Source organism: Quercus suber, unplaced genomic scaffold (genome assembly GCF_002906115.3).
Source record: "Quercus suber isolate HL8 unplaced genomic scaffold, Cork oak 2.0 scaffold_752, whole genome shotgun sequence".
Taxonomy (NCBI): domain Eukaryota; kingdom Viridiplantae; phylum Streptophyta; class Magnoliopsida; order Fagales; family Fagaceae; genus Quercus; species Quercus suber.
Genome location: NW_027070188.1, coordinates 107,378 through 127,268, shown reverse-complemented (window position 1 = coordinate 127,268; position 19,891 = coordinate 107,378). Strand labels below are relative to the sequence as shown.

Sequence of the window (19,891 nt, the reverse complement as noted above, 5' to 3'; positions counted from 1 at the left end):
CATGAAATGTAAATTTCAATGGCCAACCTTAATTACACATTGATGCTGAGTCTTTTGCATCCACACTTTCTTGGATGTAGACTTGAAGTTGGAGTTTCTAGACATGTGGGATTGTTGATCTACTCCAGTCTTGGCATAAAGGCTGAGAACCTTTACTAATTCATGAATAAGTGTCATGGGATCTTGTGCTTTTGGCATAGACACTTTTGGTTTAGTTACTAGCTTGCAACTTGAAACAGTTTGGGTTAGTATGTCTAGCTCCACCATAGAAGTGAAAAAACCATGAAGGCTTGTGTTGTTTTTTACCTACAAGATGAGTAGGTTTCTTGAGTTTGGTGCCACTTAAATCTACCATAATTTTCCTAGTAGCTAGGAACTCTTCCTTGGGAACCCTAACTTCTGGTTTAGGCATAGACTCATGAGGAACAAACTTGGTGGGAGTCACCATAGTTGACAAACCACTCTCAACATATCCTAATCTAGTCTTATTAGATGCAGATTTTTGAACACTCAACATATTATCAAGTTTAGAACTAGAATACCTACCAATTTGTTCTCTAGCAACAAGTAATTCAGATCCAAAATTTTAACTTTTTTAATCAAGGACATGTTCTCAATTGTAACAGCAGTTATAAGTACATTAGCATCAAGCAGTTTGATTGAAAGATTTTTCTTTTTATGTTCAAGAGTGTCTATCTTTTTCAATCCTTGGTCAACATTCATTGCATCTTTTGCTGCAATCTTACATAGCTTGTTGTAAGCCTCTTGCAAGTCAGCATTCTTAGAGAGTTCCCCATCAGAAGGGTTCTCCTCAACAATTTCAGATTCACCAACTACGTTAGTAGTAGTGAAAGCCATGAAATTTCCTTCCTGATAACTTTTAGACTCGTGATCAGATTCTTCATCATCATTAAGAGTAATAGCCATAACTTTACCCTTTGACTTCAAGTATGTGGGGCATTCAAACCTTACATGTCCATACCATGGACAACCAAAACACTGTTAACCTAAAGAATTGTTAGAAAATTGAAAAACTTTATCTTTGGTTTTTTTTCTGAAAAGTTGTTTTTAATTGGTTCATTCTTTTTCACATTTTTAGGGTTAACAATATTTCAATTTCTTGCCCTTCATTGTTGGTTTTTCAAAAAAATTCGAAAATTTTTGTCAAAGTAAGCAATCTCTGTAGATGTGATTTTATCATCAAACCCACAATAATCTAAATCATCTACAAATTTCAAGGCCATAGATTTGGACTTGTTAGTCTAGGGTAGGTTAGACTCATAAGATTGAAGGGATCCTACAAGTTCATCAATATGGATGGTGTCCACATCCTTGCTCTCAGTTATGGTAGTGACTTTGGGTCTAAAGTCTTCTGTTAAAGTTCTTAAGATTTTCCCAACTATCTTAGGTTTCTCATAAACTTCACCCAGATTAAAAAGCAGAGTTTACTATATCATTCAGTTTGGCACAGAACTCATTAAAGGTCTAATCCTGTTGTCATTCTAATGCTCTCAAACTTAGAAGTCAATTGTTGTAGTTTATTGATTTTTACAGCTTTTGTACTTGCATGCACAATTTGTAGGATATTCCAAGCAGTGTATGCTATCTCTACATTAGAAACCCTTTTAAATTATTCTATTGAAACAACATTGAATATTGCATTTATAGCCTTACTAATAAAGCTTGCTGCTTCTTTTTGAATGTCAGTCCATTGAGCCATAGGAGTGGCAGGTCTTTCCCAACCAGTTTCCACTGACATCCAAACTCTCTCATTCAGAGATTTTAGGAAGGCTTTCATCCTCACCTTCCAATAGACATAGTTATTCCCATCGAAGTGTGGATGGGTCACTAGAGAGTGACCATGTTTCATAACAATAAGGGTCAAAGATCAACTCAAGGTAAGACTACCTTATCAAGAGCTAACCCGCTTTGATTCCACTTATTAGTTTGTTTAGACCTCTGTATACTTATATTGTTTAACCTAATTAATTAATTAAGTTGATACTTAGGTTTATTATTCAGATCTAGGTTAAACACAAACAATCATATCACGTAGTGCGGAAAAGTAAAGAAGACGAGATATGATTACCCAGGAAAACCAATGAAACAGTCCAGTTTCAAGGTAAAAAACATAGGGAGGATTTAACCTAAGTAATCCTCAAGGCAACAAATTCACTATGATAGAATGAAAGTTTTACAATAGATTTTTCCCAAAATCTAAAACTACATTTTGTAGTACTTGCTCAAGTAACCACATGCATCTCCGAATCCATGGACTCTTCTATCTAAATTTACTGAACACAAACACCCCTGTTTGTGACTTTGAGATCCCACTCAAGGGTTTAGATCAGTAGTAATTATTGATCTTGTATGCAGCAACTTATTCCACTAGTTCTTTAATATATATATTCTTTTTGGTAGATGCTTATTGAGTTAGAAGGCTACAAAATTTTACAAATCTCACAAGAGTAACTCACAAGTCTTCCAAAAACTTCTGAAACGTATTTAGGATTTTCCTTTTGTACTTAGTATTGTTAGACTAAAACCCTAGACATTTTCGCGGGCTTTGGGCTTGATTAAAATTCTGTAGAATACGATTCTTGATCAATCAAGCCTATCTTTCGACTAGTCAAGTCTTGCAGATTCTTAATTCTTTTTTCTGCAGCTTGACTGTTCTTGAATCTTAACTTGAACTATCTTGAGCAATGTCTAACATTGTTCTAAGACTTAAAGAATCTTAAACTAAAGATGTTTTAGTTCTTAGTTTGCCAACTTACATAAAATTAGAACCTAAATATTTAAAACCTAACAACCAACAACCAAATCTAGAATAGAAATTGCAACAAAATACTCCAAAATTTCAAGGCTTGATATGCAGACAACATTACTAATTTTGAAATTAGGGTTTCGTTTTCACCTATGAATAAATTTAGATGCGTAAGGATAAAAAAAAAAGAGAATAAACAATTTTCTCAAAAGAAGCAGTAACCAAAACAATACCCTTTAAGCTAGTCATGCAAGGGTTCGCTACTTCGGAGCGCATGAGAGAAAGAAGTTCAAGTTCTTTGTTTTGTTTTGTTTTGTTTTGTTTTGTTTTTTTTCCCCTTTTATGCAGCAACTTGGACCATCGATAATTGGTATTCCACTCAACTAAAACATACTGCCGAGATTAAAATCATTGAAACTAATGGCCAAGATTTAGCCTATATAATAGTGTAAGGCTTGAGTTTTTTTTTTTTTTTTTTTTTTTTAAGGATTTTTTTAATTCGTTAATTTAAAATTTAATTCCCGAATAATTTAATTAGAAATCTAAAGTGTCAAAGCCAATTAAGAATAAGATATAGTATAATGTTTTACAAAAAGAGATTTACTAACGTGTGCCCCTAAGGCATATATTAGTAATTCATTTTAAAAAACTTTTCATAGAAAAATCAAAAAGTAATTCACTATTTTGACAACTTTTTCAATTTTCCATAAAACTTTCTCAAAATAGATGGTCTTTAAGAAATTCTATTTTATCATTTCAAAACTAACTTTATTAATTATACCATATTATTTTACAATACATTCAACATCCTAATTTTTATATTTTATATAACACATTAAAATAATATATCTACACAATAAAATATATAACCCGAAAAGTAGAACAAAGAATTTTTTTTATAATTACAACACCGGATAATGCCCACCTTTGCACTCTTTTATGATTTTGACGCTAAAATCATCTAACATATAATATTTACAAGCTCCAATACTAATGCTCAAATGTCTGCCCTAAGGAGTAAAGACACGCATTAATTGGTTCCTTAAAAAAAAACCACAAAAAACAAAAATGAGAAACAGCTTATGGCAAAAACCTCACCTGTTGCGTCACAAGCCAAAGCCAAACTAATTTTGCACGGCTACATTTACAAACACCCACCACCCCCCCCCAAAACACACACACACACACACACACACACATATGCACACACGGCAAGGTCAGATCGTCATCTCCGGCGAAATCGACAACTCCGGCGACATCGGTAGCGGCTCCGGCGACAAAGGTGAGGTCATATCACCTCATCTCTGGTGGGTTTTGCATTGGGTTTTCTTATGGGTTTTCATACGGGTTTGATTTTGAGTTGATTTCATATGCACACACGGCAAGGTCAGATCGTCATCTCCGGCGAAATCGACAACTCCGGCGACATCGGTAGCGGCTCCGGCGACAAAGGTGAGGTCATATCACGGCATCTCTGGTGGGTTTTGCATTGGGTTTTCTTATGGGTTTTCATACGGGTTTGATTTTGAGTTGATTTGGTTTGGGTAGATGTTGAGTTGGGTTTGGGATGGGTTTCCGGTAGGGTTTGGGGTGATTTTGAGTTGTTTTTGGTTTGATTTTGTGTTTGGAAAATCAACTGTTGAAATGGGTTGTACTGGTGGTAGTTGGGTGGTGCTGGGTTGGTGGAGGTTGATGTTGGCTCTTTTTTCTTCTTCTTCTTCACAATGAAGGTTGAGTCTTCTCTTCTTCTTCACAGTGAAGTGAAGAGAGTACAGGGACTCTTTCTGTGTCAGTTAGAAAATGTGGCTTATAAAGGTGTATAGTTGTTATAATGTGAAACTTTCATGGGCATTTCTGTTTTTCATTAGGCTGAATACTGAAAAGCGAAAACAACTTCGCGCAGCAATCACAATAGTGATTGTAAAATACAAAAAGTTATCAATTTTACACATTTTTGTTCAAAAAGTAAACTACTCACTTCATCACAGTGGGTCTATAACACTGTTCATATGTACACGATTACGTAGCTTTGTACCCTATTTGTTTATTATTTTTTTTCTCTCACATCCTCTCCCTGTACTCTCTTCACTTCACTGTGAAGAAGAAGAGAAGACTCAACCTTCATTGTGAAGAAGAAGAAGAAAAAAGAGCCAACATCAACCTCCACCAACCCAGCACCACCCAACTACCACCAGTACAACCCATTTCAACAGTTGATTTTCCAAACACAAAATCAAACCAAAAACAACTCAAAATCACCCCAAACCCTACCGGAAACCCATCCCAAACCCAACTCAACATCTACCCAAACCAAATCAACTCAAAATCAAACCCGTATGAAAACCCATAAGAAAACCCAATGCAAAACCCACCAGAGATGCCGTGATATGACCTCACCTTTGTCGCCGGAGCCGCTACCGATGTCGCCGGAGTTGTCGATTTCGCCGGAGATGACGATCTGACCTTGCCGTGTGTGCATATGAAATCAACTCAAAATCAAACCCGTATGAAAACCCATAAGAAAACCCAATGCAAAACCCACCAGAGATGAGGTGATATGACCTCACCTTTGTCGCCGGAGCCGCTACCGATGTCGCCGGAGTTGTCGATTTCGCCGGAGATGACGATCTGACCTTGCCGTGTGTGCATATGTGTGTGTGTGTGTGTGTGTGTGTGTTTTGGGGGGGGGTGGTGGGTGTTTGTAAATGTAGCCGTGCAAAATTAGTTTGGCTTTGGCTTGTGACGCAACAGGTGAGGTTTTTGCCATAAGCTGTTTCTCATTTTTGTTTTTTGTGGTTTTTTTTTAAGGAACCAATTAATGCGTGTCTTTACTCCTTAGGGCAGACATTTGAGCATTAGTATTGGAGCTTGTAAATATTATATGTTAGATGATTTTAGCGTCAAAATCATAAAAGAGTGCAAAGGTGGGCATTATCCGGTGTTGTAATTATAAAAAAAATTCTTTGTTCTACTTTTCGGGTTATATATTTTATTGTGTAGATATATTATTTTAATGTGTTATATAAAATATAAAAATTAGGATGTTGAATGTATTGTAAAATAATATGGTATAATTAATAAAGTTAGTTTTGAAATGATAAAATAGAATTTCTTAAAGACCATCTATTTTGAGAAAGTTTTATGGAAAATTGAAAAAGTTGTCAAAATAGTGAATTACTTTTTGATTTTTCTATGAAAAGTTTTTTAAAATGAATTACTAATATATGCCTTAGGGGCACACGTTAGTAAATCTCTTTTTGTAAAACATTATACTATATCTTATTCTTAATTGGCTTTGACACTTTAGATTTCTAATTAAATTATTCGGGAATTAAATTTTAAATTAACGAATTAAAAAAATCCTTAAAAAAAAAAAAAAAAAAAAAAAACTCAAGCCTTACACTATTATATAGGCTAAATCTTGGCCATTAGTTTCAATGATTTTAATCTCGGCAGTATGTTTTAGTTGAGTGGAATACCAATTATCGATGGTCCAAGTTGCTGCATAAAAGGGGAAAAAAAACAAAACAAAACAAAACAAAACAAAACAAAGAACTTGAACTTCTTTCTCTCATGCGCTCCGAAGTAGCGAACCCTTGCATGACTAGCTTAAAGGGTATTGTTTTGGTTACTGCTTCTTTTGAGAAAATTGTTTATTCTCTTTTTTTTTTATCCTTACGCATCTAAATTTATTCATAGGTGAAAACGAAACCCTAATTTCAAAATTAGTAATGTTGTCTGCATATCAAGCCTTGAAATTTTGGAGTATTTTGTTGCAATTTCTATTCTAGATTTGGTTGTTGGTTGTTAGGTTTTAAATATTTAGGTTCTAATTTTATGTAAGTTGGCAAACTAAGAACTAAAACATCTTTAGTTTAAGATTCTTTAAGTCTTAGAACAATGTTAGACATTGCTCAAGATAGTTCAAGTTAAGATTCAAGAACAGTCAAGCTGCAGAAAAAAGAATTAAGAATCTGCAAGACTTGACTAGTCGAAAGATAGGCTTGATTGATCAAGAATCGTATTCTACAGAATTTTAATCAAGCCCAAAGCCCGCGAAAATGTCTAGGGTTTTAGTCTAACAATACTAAGTACAAAAGGAAAATCCTAAATACGTTTCAGAAGTTTTTGGAAGACTTGTGAGTTACTCTTGTGAGATTTGTAAAATTTTGTAGCCTTCTAACTCAATAAGCATCTACCAAAAAGAATATATATATTAAAGAACTAGTGGAATAAGTTGCTGCATACAAGATCAATAATTACTACTGATCTAAACCCTTGAGTGGGATCTCAAAGTCACAAACAGGGGTGTTTGTGTTCAGTAAATTTAGATAGAAGAGTCCATGGATTCGGAGATGCATGTGGTTACTTGAGCAAGTACTACAAAATGTAGTTTTAGATTTTGGGAAAAATCTATTGTAAAACTTTCATTCTATCATAGTGAATTTGTTGCCTTGAGGATTACTTAGGTTAAATCCTCCCTATGTTTTTTACCTTGAAACTGGACTGTTTCATTGGTTTTCCTGGGTAATCATATCTCGTCTTCTTTACTTTTCCGCACTACGTGATATGATTGTTTGTGTTTAACCTAGATCTGAATAATAAACCTAAGTATCAACTTAATTAATTAATTAGGTTAAACAATATAAGTATACAGAGGTCTAAACAAACTAATAAGTGGAATCAAAGCGGGTTAGCTCTTGATAAGGTAGTCTTACCTTGAGTTGATCTTTGACCCTTATTGTTATGAAACATGGTCACTCTCTAGTGACCCATCCACACTTCGATGGGAATAACTATGTCTATTGGAAGGTGAGGATGAAAGCCTTCCTAAAATCTCTGAATGAGAGAGTTTGGATGTCAGTGGAAACTGGTTGGGAAAGACCTGCCACTCCTATGGCTCAATGGACTGACATTCAAAAAGAAGCAGCAAGCTTTATTAGTAAGGCTATAAATGCAATATTCAATGTTGTTTCAATAGAATAATTTAAAAGGGTTTCTAATGTAGAGATAGCATACACTGCTTGGAATATCCTACAAATTGTGCATGCAAGTACAAAAGCTGTAAAAATCAATAAACTACAACAATTGACTTCTAAGTTTGAGAGCATTAGAATGACAACAGGATTAGACCTTTAATGAGTTCTGTGCCAAACTGAATGATATAGTAAACTCTGCTTTTTAATCTGGGTGAAGTTTATGAGAAACCTAAGATAGTTGGGAAAATCTTAAGAACTTTAACAGAAGACTTTAGACCCAAAGTCACTACCATAACTGAGAGCAAGGATGTGGACACCATCCATATTGATGAACTTGTAGGATCCCTTCAATCTTATGAGTCTAACCTACCCTAGACTAACAAGTCCAAATCTATGGCCTTGAAATTTGTAGATGATTTAGATTATTGTGGGTTTGATGATAAAATCACATCTACAGAGATTGCTTACTTTGACAAAAATTTTCGAATTTTTTTGAAAAACCAACAATGAAGGGCAAGAAATTGAAATATTGTTAACCCTAAAAATGTGAAAAAGAATGAACCAATTAAAAACAACTTTTCAGAAAAAAAACCAAAGATAAAGTTTTTCAATTTTCTAACAATTCTTTAGGTTAACAGTGTTTTGGTTGTCCATGGTATGGACATGTAAGGTTTGAATGCCCCACATACTTGAAGTCAAAGGGTAAAGTTATGGCTATTACTCTTAATGATGATGAAGAATCTGATCACGAGTCTAAAAGTTATCAGGAAGGAAATTTCATGGCTTTCACTACTACTAACGTAGTTGGTGAATCTGAAATTGTTGAGGAGAACCCTTCTGATGGGGAACTCTCTAAGAATGCTGACTTGCAAGAGGCTTACAACAAGCTATGTAAGATTGCAGCAAAAGATGCAATGAATGTTGACCAAGGATTGAAAAAGATAGACACTCTTGAACATAAAAAGAAAAATCTTTCAATCAAACTGCTTGATGCTAATGTACTTATAACTGCTGTTACAATTGAGAACATGTCCTTGATTAAAAAAGTTAAAATTTTGGATCTGAATTACTTGTTGCTAGAGAACAAATTGGTAGGTATTCTAGTTCTAAACTTGATAATATGTTGAGTGTTCAAAAATCTGCATCTAATAAGACTAGATTAGGATATGTTGAGAGTGGTTTGTCAACTATGGTGACTCCCACCAAGTTTGTTCCTCATGAGTCTATGCCTAAACCAGAAGTTAGGGTTCCCAAGGAAGAGTTCCTAGCTACTAGGAAAATTATGGTAGATTTAAGTGGCACCAAACTCAAGAAACCTACTCATCCTGTAGGTAAAAAACAACACAAGCCTTCATGGTTTTTTCACTTCTATGGTGGAGCTAGACATACTAACCCAAACTGTTTCAAGTTGCAAGCTAGTAACTAAACCAAAAGTGTCTATGCCAAAAGCACAAGATCCCATGACACTTATTCATGAATTAGTAAAGGTTCTCAGCCTTTATGCCAAGACTGGAGTAGATCAACAATCCCACATGTCTAGAAACTCCAACTTCAAGTCTACATCCAAGAAAGTGTGGATGCAAAAGACTCAGCATCAATGTGTAATTAAGGTTGGCCATTGAAATTTACATTTCATGACTGTGTACCTTGGTTAGTTTTGATGAACTACTTTTTGCACTTTGCTAGTCTGTGCTGTGTAGTACTTAATTGTGTGAGTTATTTATAGTTTTTAAATAAACGATCTTGATTTTGATGTCACATATTTTGATCGTAAGGACTAAAAAATTCTAAGAGAAAGCATTAAATAACTATTTCACCACTGTTACTCATCAATCATGAACACCTGTGTGCAAATCATAAAAGTCATGCTTAATAAGGTATAACACTTGCACAACAAAATAAAATGAGGTATTAAATAAATAAAATATATGTAACAAGGGTATTTTTCTTTTCTATCTCCTTATGCCCATGCAAGATAAATTGTGCTTAAAAGAATTTTTTTTTTTTTTTATAAAGGCAAAATGCAAATGCAAAAAGACTCAAAATGCTTTTACGTAATTATAAGCGTGTTTTCTAGGAGATATGAGAGTTATATGATGTAACTCTTTAGGTACTAGTCACTTTCAAACCAATGTGATTGATGATGTAGAAAATTTGTTTGATTACTATCTACATATCACATTTTCTGTGCTTTGCACACACTACACGCAAATCAATACTAAATTCTGTACATTTGACTATGTGTTGACTAATCTGGCCATCTTTGATTTCTCATCAAGTGATGTTTAATACATTTTATGTGGTTTGAGTTGAATTTGAAGAAAAGAGTTTTAGAAAGTTTTAAATCAAGTGATTTTTACTTCAATTTTGTGAAAAGTTTGAAAATTTGAGAGCAAATTGTTTTTGAAATCTTCTGGAAGCATTCATATGCATTTCATATCACAAAAACTGCTTTCTAGTTGATTTTCTACAAAATTTCCAAGATTTTCAAATTTTCAAATTTTTTCCACTAGCTTGATCGATTCAAGCTAAGGGTGTGCATGGGTCGAGTTAAGGGAATTTTTCGAACCAACACACCATGGTGGGTTAAAAAAAAAAATCCAACCCAGCCCAACCCACATGGATAGGGTTGGATCGAGTTGAACCCATGGGTTGGACAATTTTTATTATTATCACTATTATTATTAAATTGAGCAAAAAAGTATATCTCACTTGCTACCTGAGTTGATAAACAAAATACACATAAACTAGTATTCTAAATCAATTATAAACAAAATATATCCAACTGAGTTGATAAACAAAATATACACAAACTAGTATCCCAACTCAATTATAAACAAATAAGAGTAGAGTGAAAGAGTGGGAATGGGAATGAGAGGTGATAGAGAGAGAAATAAGATTGTTAGAGCTTGCAAAGTAATTGAGTTTTATATAGGAAGAGCTGAAAAGGGGAAAAACTTAAATAAAAAATTATTAATTATATAATATAGTTTTAAATATATATATATATATATANGGGAATAATTTTACTTGTTTATCTTTTGGGAGCAGAGAAATCTGAAATCCTAAAAAGTTGGGTGTAATGATGGCTCGGCACCCATGTATTTCATGTCGGCACCCATGTTTTTCAAAATTTAATTCCAGGTAAAATTGTGACATCATATCACCATTATAATTAACTTGTTTTTAAAATACAATTTATAGAGTGTGTGTATAAAATGTGTATAATGAGATTTAGCCTAAAAAGATAAAGAAGTATTATATTCATCACAAATTATAAATGGTAGGACTTTTTTCACACAAAAAAATTAATAATATATTACTTAAAATTTATTGTAAAATATTATAAACTTATTGGTAATTACAAGTTAATTAAAATTTTACATCAGACTAAAATATTAATTAATTTTTAATATAAATTAAATTAAAAATTTTACCAATTAACTGAAACCCATCGCGTAATAAAATATCTTAAACACTTCATTTCTAAAAGATAATAAAAAAAAAAAGTCGTAAAAAAAGGCACGATGATCGTCTGCGAAAACTGATGAATTGGACAAAGGCAAAACAGATGGTGGGACCAAGCATTAATAGCACACCGCGTGGCATTACAATCTCTGTGAGTACTTGCTACGCAAGTAGCACAAAGTAGCAACCAAACACACACACACAAACACATACACATACTCACTTTAAACTAGCTAGTCTCCTTCCTAACTAGTTGGACTGAACCAGGAAAGAAAGGAAAAATAAAAAGAAAACAAGGGAATGAGTCCGTAGTATTATATATATATATGTAGGTCCCCTACCCTACACACACACACTATTACTATCTACTACTTCCATCTATTTACACAGAATTTCATTGCAGTGGCTTTCCTCGCAATTATGTTACTATCACTTGGGTAACTCAGTAAATTGCATTCCTCTCACTCCAATGCCTCCAATCAAACACTTCTCTCTCTCTCTCTCTCTCTCTCTCTCTCTGCACTAGCCGCCTCATAAACTCAGTCCCCCACAACCCCTATACTTTGGACTTGCTACTTGGCTAGTACTAACTCACCTAGAGAGCAAAAAAATAGCCAGAATGCCCAAAGGGGTCGGCTTTTAGAGAGTGTGTACCAAGCTTTACACAAAGCAAAAAGAAAAGAAAAGAAAGAACTTCATGTCCACGCCATTATAGTTTTCAGCAGAGCCACACACAAACTCATTAGGGTTTTGAAAAAAGAAGAAGAAAGCTTTTGATTTTGATCCCACTTCTGCACTCCCTTTTGGTTAGTTTTATTATTACACCAATATCTCTATCTCTTTCTCTTTTTGCTTTTCATTTTCACTCACAAAGTTTGTATATGCAGGTCAAAAAAAAAAAAAAAAAAAAAATGCTGGACTATGAATGGAGCAACCCGAGTACAATGATGTTAACGGGCGAAGAAGAAACCGGCCCGGATTCCGACCATACCCGCCAAATCTTCGACCACTACACCCAACAACAGCAACATCATCATCAACAACAACCATTTCACGACCACACTGGTTTCAACCCTCATCATCATCATCATCAAACCACAGCTACCAGCGCTTTCTCTCACGCGCAAGCACATTTCAACCCACACCAAACCCAAACCCAAACCCACACTCACACGCAATTCCACTCGCTGTACGATCCACGCGCTTACTCAAGCGCGTCTGCTGCTTCTTACCACCAGCAAGCTCCCCAGCTACTCTCCCTCGACCCCCTACCAGGCGCCGCCGTGGGGAGCGGCGGCTCCGCCGGGTACCTCGTAGTCCCGAAGAGCGAGGACGCTTCGACTCGCCCCCCCGTGGACTTCGTGTCGAGAATTGGCCTCAACCTCGGCGGCCGGACCTATTTCTCTTCCGCAGAGGACGAGTTCGTGAACCGGCTCTACCGCCGCGCTAGACCGGCTAACGAGCCCGGTTCGGGCAACTCCCCTAGGTGTCAAGCTGAAGGGTGCAATGCTGATCTCACTCACGCCAAACACTACCACCGCCGCCACAAGGTCTGTGAATTTCACTCCAAAGCCTCCACCGTACTCGCCGCCGGGTTGACTCAGCGATTCTGCCAGCAGTGTAGCAGGTTGTTTCATATTTACGGAAATACCCTCCCCTGTTTTAACATTACACTATATACCTACTACGAGGTTTTATAAAATTTTTATTACATTCTTAATGCACGAGATTACGATAATATGTTTTTTTTTTTAATAGGACGAAACTGCCCCTGTGGATTGTTGCTCTGATCCAATGATTGCATAACCGTACAGAGTGGTAATCCCGAGGGCATTTTCGTCATTTTTTCGTTTTCTAATTTGAAATGACTGAAACAACCCCCGACAAGGATTCTAATTTTCAGTCTGATCATCGAAACGGAGACATTGCTGTTGTTCTGTCTGCTCAAATTGCTCAACATGGTGGTTTTGAGGCACACTTTCAAAAGACGTAAATGCCCCTGGAAGATATAATAATCGTGAGCTGAATCCAATGATTGGAGCTTCCGTACATGTGGAAATCCCGAGGGCATTTTCGTCCACGATTTTCCGCAAAATTTTTGAAAGCACTTTCCATCTTCGTACGCCTATGTTAATTTTTGATTCTTATGTTGTACTAATTTGGTTGTACCACAATCGTATAACTAACCAAAACAGTTAATAAAATAACTGCATTGTTAAAAGTATTGATAATTAAAGCTTATTGAATGCAAATTATTTGTTTAAGTTTTAACCTTGATTTTTTTTTTTTTTTTTTTGGTAATTTTTTTTTCACGCAGGTTCCATCTTCTTTCCGAGTTTGATAATGGAAAAAGAAGCTGCCGGAAGAGACTGGCCGACCACAATCGTCGCAGGCGAAAAACTCAACAACCTAATCAAGAAAATCAGAAGTCTCTGTCCGACAATGCCCGGAATTCAACGACTAGTAATCTCACAAGTAAGTTGGTTTTAAATTTATAAGTAAAATTACACACACTCCTTGTTGTAGAGGAAGAGCGTCGTTTGAGTTAGAGCTCATTACTATTATTATAATTATTTTTTTAAATCTTCTTTATTAAAAAAAAAACCAAAAATTAATACGATAACAAGAAGATAGAGACAGCACTAATTATTATGCAATGTTTCTATATTATATATGATAGTTATTTTCATGATTAATATTAATTAGAAACTAATTAATTTAAGTACAACCTAAAGAAGAAGAAAAGATGGGACTTTTGGCTCATGGGATTTGGTTTTAACTTCTTGAATTTTATTAGGGTCCCCGCCTGACTCTGGAGCTCCCTCATCATCGTCGGTGACCGTGGCAGTTTCGCCGCCGCGAATGTCGTTGGATTGCTTCAGGCAACGACCTTATCAGGCGACAGCTTCATCGGCCTCATCAAGCTCACTTTTTTTCTCAAGTGGGTAAAATCATCATCATCATCATCAAATGCAAAATTAGCGGGCTCTTGTTGTAGAAATATGGAGGAATATTTAGCAAAATAACATTAGGGAACATCATCTTGTTTAATTAATATTCCTTTCTTTTCTTTTTCTTTTTTTTCTTTGTTATTATTTTTTTCCTTAAATTTCGGTACTTTAGCCTAAATTAATTGGTGTTTGTAACATGGGTACGTACGGAGCATCTAATATATCTTATTCATGTACCAAGAATTTGGAATTTATGTTGTTTAATTTTTATTTTTTCATTTTTTATTTTTTACTGTAAAAGCTAGCGAGGAAGGTTAATAATTCTAAGGGGAATCGTCAGAGTTATTAGGCCACAAATTGGAATTTTCCCACAATAGTGTCTGATTGGTTGCAGGTAGAGTTGTGACAGGCATGGGTGTACAGAGGTCTACATTCATTTTAGGCATTGCATTATTCAATTTTGTCTGGTACTGGAATTTTCCGGGAAATGCAGTGATCATATAAAAAAAGGAGCGAAATTGACCACGTAGCACGGAAAATATTTTCCTGGGAATATTAAGGGAAAGTGGTGGTCAAGCCGTCAAGCTGTCTCATATGTGGAGGCTGTACTGTACTTATAAGCAAGAGTTATTTAATAAACAGGGAATCAAATTAATGGCCATGCATAAATCATAAATCTTAATCTCTCTCTCTCTCTCTCTCTCTCTAAAGTCTCTTATTCAGCAACAAAAAGAAAATCTCTCTCTCTCTCTCTCTCTCTCTCTCTCTCTCTCTTGTATTATCGGAATCTGTGTCTATATCTGCGTGGCTATATATTTTCTTGTTAGGAGAAATGTACAGATCTTCAATGGGGTCCATCATGGTGGGCTCTACCTTCAACAAAAGTTTTTTTTTTTTTTTTTAAGTTGTTTATTGCAATGGCTGATTGATTTGATTATGGGAAAGTGACCAATATTTCTTTGCATAAAGTTGTGTATGAATTGGAGCACGACGTGTGATTTTCTTAGAGCTTTAAGTGATATATGTGTAACATAGAACTTTATAAAGATTCATTGACTTAAAAAATGCACGTGATTGAACCCAAAAATACATTTTATGCAAATATAAAGCTCTTTTTTTTTTTTCTTTTCTTTTTTTTCTTTTTGCGCTTTTGCTAGATAATTTTGAGAAAACTTTTTTTATATGATCACTGCATTTCCCGGAAAATTCCAGTACCAGACAAAATTGAATAATGCAATGCCTAAAATGAATGTAGACCTCTGTACACCCATGCCTGTCACAACTCTACCTGCAACCAATCAGACACTATTGTGGGAAAATTCCAATTTGTGGCCTAATAACTCTGACGATTCCCCTTAGAATTATTAACCTTCCTCGCTAGCTTTTACAGTAAAAAATAAAAAATGAAAAAATAAAAATTAAACAACATAAATTCCAAATTCTTGGTACATGAATAAGATATATTAGATGCTCCGTACGTACCCATGTTACAAACACCAATTAATTTAGGCTAAAGTACCGAAATTTAAGGAAAAAAATAATAACAAAGAAAAAAAAGAAAAAGAAAAGAAAGGAATATTAATTAAACAAGATGATGTTCCCTAATGTTATTTTGCTAAATATTCCTCCATATTTCTACAACAAGAGCCCGCTAATTTTGCATTTGATGATGATGATGATGATTTTACCCACTTGAGAAAAAAAGTGAGCTTGATGAGGCCGATGAAGCTGTCGCCTGATAAGGTCGTTGCCTGAAGCAATCCAACGACATTCGCGGCGGCGAAACTGCCACGGTCACCGACGATGATGAGGGAGCTCCAGAGTCAGGCGGGGACCCTAATAAAATTCAAGAAGTTAAAACCAAATCCCATGAGCCAAAAGTCCCATCTTTTCTTCTTCTTTAGGTTGTACTTAAATTAATTAGTTTCTAATTAATATTAATCATGAAAATAACTATCATATATAATATAGAAACATTGCATAATAATTAGTGCTGTCTCTATCTTCTTGTTATCGTATTAATTTTTGGTTTTTTTTTTAATAAAGAAGATTTAAAAAAATAATTATAATAATAGTAATGAGCTCTAACTCAAACGACGCTCTTCCTCTACAACAAGGAGTGTGTGTAATTTTACTTATAAATTTAAAACCAACTTACTTGTGAGATTACTAGTCGTTGAATTCCGGGCATTGTCGGACAGAGACTTCTGATTTTCTTGATTAGGTTGTTGAGTTTTTCGCCTGCGACGATTGTGGTCGGCCAGTCTCTTCCGGCAGCTTCTTTTTCCATTATCAAACTCGGAAAGAAGATGGAACCTGCGTGAAAAAAAAATTACCAAAAAAAAAAAAAAAAAAATCAAGGTTAAAACTTAAACAAATAATTTGCATTCAATAAGCTTTAATTATCAATACTTTTAACAATGCAGTTATTTTATTAACTGTTTTGGTTAGTTATACGATTGTGGTACAACCAAATTAGTACAACATAAGAATCAAAAATTAACATAGGCGTACGAAGATGGAAAGTGCTTTCAAAAATTTTGCGGAAAATCGTGGACGAAAATGCCCTCGGGATTTCCACATGTACGGAAGCTCCAATCATTGGATTCAGCTCACGATTATTATATCTTCCAGGGGCATTTACGTCTTTTGAAAGTGTGCCTCAAAACCACCATGTTGAGCAATTTGAGCAGACAGAACAACAGCAATGTCTCCGTTTCGATGATCAGACTGAAAATTAGAATCCTTGTCGGGGGTTGTTTCAGTCATTTCAAATTAGAAAACGAAAAAATGACGAAAATGCCCTCGGGATTACCACTCTGTACGGTTATGCAATCATTGGATCAGAGCAACAATCCACAGGGGCAGTTTCGTCCTATTAAAAAAAAAAACATATTATCGTAATCTCGTGCATTAAGAATGTAATAAAAATTTTATAAAACCTCGTAGTAGGTATATAGTGTAATGTTAAAACAGGGGAGGGTATTTCCGTAAATATGAAACAACCTGCTACACTGCTGGCAGAATCGCTGAGTCAACCCGGCGGCGAGTACGGTGGAGGCTTTGGAGTGAAATTCACAGACCTTGTGGCGGCGGTGGTAGTGTTTGGCGTGAGTGAGATCAGCATTGCACCCTTCAGCTTGACACCTAGGGGAGTTGCCCGAACCGGGCTCGTTAGCCGGTCTAGCGCGGCGGTAGAGCCGGTTCACGAACTCGTCCTCTGCGGAAGAGAAATAGGTCCGGCCGCCGAGGTTGAGGCCAATTCTCGACACGAAGTCCACGGGGGGGCGAGTCGAAGCGTCCTCGCTCTTCGGGACTACGAGGTACCCGGCGGAGCCGCCGCTCCCCACGGCGGCGCCTGGTAGGGGGTCGAGGGAGAGTAGCTGGGGAGCTTGCTGGTGGTAAGAAGCAGCAGACGCGCTTGAGTAAGCGCGTGGATCGTACAGCGAGTGGAATTGCGAGTGGGTTTGGGTTTGGGTTTGGTGTGGGTTGAAATGCGCTTGCGCGTGAGAGAAAGCGCTGGTAGCTGCGGTTTGATGATGGTGATGAGGGTTGAAACCAGTGTGGTCGTGAAATGGTTGTTGTTGATGATGATGTTGCTGTTGTTGGGTGTAGTGGTCGAAGATTTGGCGGGTATGGTCGGAATCCGGGCCGGTTTCTTCTTCGCCCGTTAACATCATTGTACTCGGGTTGCTCCATTCATAGTCCAGCATTTTTTTTTTTTTTTTTGACCTGCATATACAAACTTTGTGAGTGAAAATGAAAAGCAAAAAGAGAAAGAGATAGAGATATTGGTGTAATAATAAAGCTAACCAAAAGGGAGTGCAGAAGTGGGATCAAAATCAAAAGCTTTCTTCTTCTTTTTTCAAAACCCTAATGAGTTTGTGTGTGGCTCTGCTGAAAACTATAATGGCGTGGACATGAAGTTCTTTCTTTTCTTTTCTTTTTGCTTTGTGTAAAGCTTGGTACACACTCTCTAAAAGCCGACCCCTTTGGGCATTCTGGCTATTTTTTTGCTCTCTAGGTGAGTTAGTACTAGCCAAGTAGCAAGTCCAAAGTATAGGGGTTGTGGGGGACTGAGTTTATGAGGCGGCTAGTGCAGAGAGAGAGAGAGAGAGAGAGAGAGAGAGAAGTGTTTGATTGGAGGCATTGGAGTGAGAGGAATGCAATTTACTGAGTTACCCAAGTGATAGTAACATAATTGCGAGGAAAGCCACTGCAATGAAATTCTGTGTAAATAGATGGAAGTAGTAGATAGTAATAGTGTGTGTGTGTAGGGTAGGGGACCTACATATATATATATAATACTACGGACTCATTCCCTTGTTTTCTTTTTATTTTTCCTTTCTTTCCTGGTTCAGTCCAACTAGTTAGGAAGGAGACTAGCTAGTTTAAAGTGAGTATGTGTATGTGTTTGTGTGTGTGTGTTTGGTTGCTACTTTGTGCTACTTGCGTAGCAAGTACTCACAGAGATTGTAATGCCACGCGGTGTGCTATTAATGCTTGGTCCCACCATCTGTTTTGCCTTTGTCCAATTCATCAGTTTTCGCAGACGATCATCGTGCCTTTTTTTACGACTTTTTTTTTTTATTATCTTTTAGAAATGAAGTGTTTAAGATATTTTATTACGCGATGGGTTTCAGTTAATTGGTAAAATTTTTAATTTAATTTATATTAAAAATTAATTAATATTTTAGTCTGATGTAAAATTTTAATTAACTTGTAATTACCAATAAGTTTATAATATTTTACAATAAATTTTAAGTAATATATTATTAATTTTTTTGTGTGAAAAAAGTCCTACCATTTATAATTTGTGATGAATATAATACTTCTTTATCTTTTTAGGCTAAATCTCATTATACACATTTTATACACACACTCTATAAATTGTATTTTAAAAACAAGTTAATTATAATGGTGATATGATGTCACAATTTTACCTGGAATTAAATTTTGAAAAACATGGGTGCCGACATGAAATACATGGGTGCCGAGCCATCATTACACCCAACTTTTTAGGATTTCAGATTTCTCTGCTCCCAAAAGATAAACAAGTAAAATTATTCCCAAAAAAAAAAAAAAAAAAAAAAAAAAGAAAGCAACTTACTTTTCTCACTATNGTAACCTTGAAGTTTCAATGAAGTTCCATCAATGACTTTGAGGATTGCAAGGAGATGTCAATTAAATCTTGAAGATGCAAGAAGCTTTCCATCAAGACTTTGAAGATGCAAGGAGATGCCGTCAAAACCTTGAAGTTTCAAGAAGCTCCATCAAGACTTTGAGGATGCAAAGAGATGCCGTCAAAACCTTGAAGATGCAAGGTGCTTATATTAAGACTTTGAACATGCTACCAAGAATTTGACATTGCATGAATAGGCTTTGAGAGGCGAGATGAAGTAACACCATCTTCAGATGTTAGAGGAAGGTGATGTTGTCCAAATTTCAGAGATATGATGTGAAATGGCACCACTCAGAAGGGAGATGATGTGGTTCAAATTCTGAAGTTGTGAAGTGGCACACCCTAGAAGAAAGATGACGTGGCTTAGACTTGCAAGGTACAAAAGATGCCCCCAGAAATAAGTGATGCAAAGCATACTTTAGAGACATGGGAGGATGTCCACAGAAGAAGGCAATGCCATGCAGACTTCATTTTTTGCAAAAGAGGTTGAAGATTTTATTTTACTCCACAACCAAGAACTAACTTATGTTTATCATTAGTTTAA

The 19,891-nt window shown here is 35.8% G+C and overlaps 2 protein-coding genes and 2 long non-coding RNA genes across 4 annotated transcripts; 2 read left to right on the top strand and 2 right to left on the bottom strand.

Annotated features, from left to right (window-relative positions):
- Positions 1–3,707: 3,707 nt before the first annotated feature.
- LOC136064738 (uncharacterized) lies at positions 3,708–4,219 on the top strand. The gene is made up of 2 exons (XR_010626345.1): positions 3,708–4,049; positions 4,159–4,219. It is a non-coding gene; the product is annotated as an uncharacterized LOC136064738 (long non-coding RNA).
- Positions 4,220–5,164: 945 nt separating this feature from the next.
- LOC136064737 (uncharacterized) lies at positions 5,165–5,676 on the bottom strand. The gene is made up of 2 exons (XR_010626344.1): positions 5,335–5,676; positions 5,165–5,225 (listed from the first exon to the last, which is right to left on the bottom strand). It is a non-coding gene; the product is annotated as an uncharacterized LOC136064737 (long non-coding RNA).
- Positions 5,677–11,518: 5,842 nt separating this feature from the next.
- LOC136064736 (squamosa promoter-binding-like protein 8) lies at positions 11,519–14,433 on the top strand. The gene is made up of 4 exons (XM_065766856.1): positions 11,519–12,020; positions 12,102–12,841; positions 13,532–13,689; positions 14,012–14,433. Exons 2-4 carry the CDS (start codon positions 12,126–12,128, stop codon positions 14,161–14,163), a joined length of 1,026 nt encoding a protein of 341 aa, XP_065622928.1. The 5' UTR covers positions 11,519–12,020; positions 12,102–12,125; the 3' UTR covers positions 14,164–14,433.
- A 1,146-nt stretch (positions 14,434–15,579) lies between these two features.
- Positions 15,580–18,482, bottom strand: LOC112035060 (squamosa promoter-binding-like protein 8). The gene is made up of 4 exons (XM_024067904.2): positions 17,979–18,482; positions 17,172–17,897; positions 16,324–16,481; positions 15,580–16,001 (listed from the first exon to the last, which is right to left on the bottom strand). The coding sequence occupies exons 2-4, from the start codon at positions 17,876–17,878 to the stop codon at positions 15,850–15,852; spliced, it is 1,017 nt and encodes a 338-aa protein (XP_023923672.2). The 5' UTR covers positions 17,879–17,897; positions 17,979–18,482; the 3' UTR covers positions 15,580–15,849.
- Between the last annotated feature and the right edge of the window lie 1,409 nt (positions 18,483–19,891).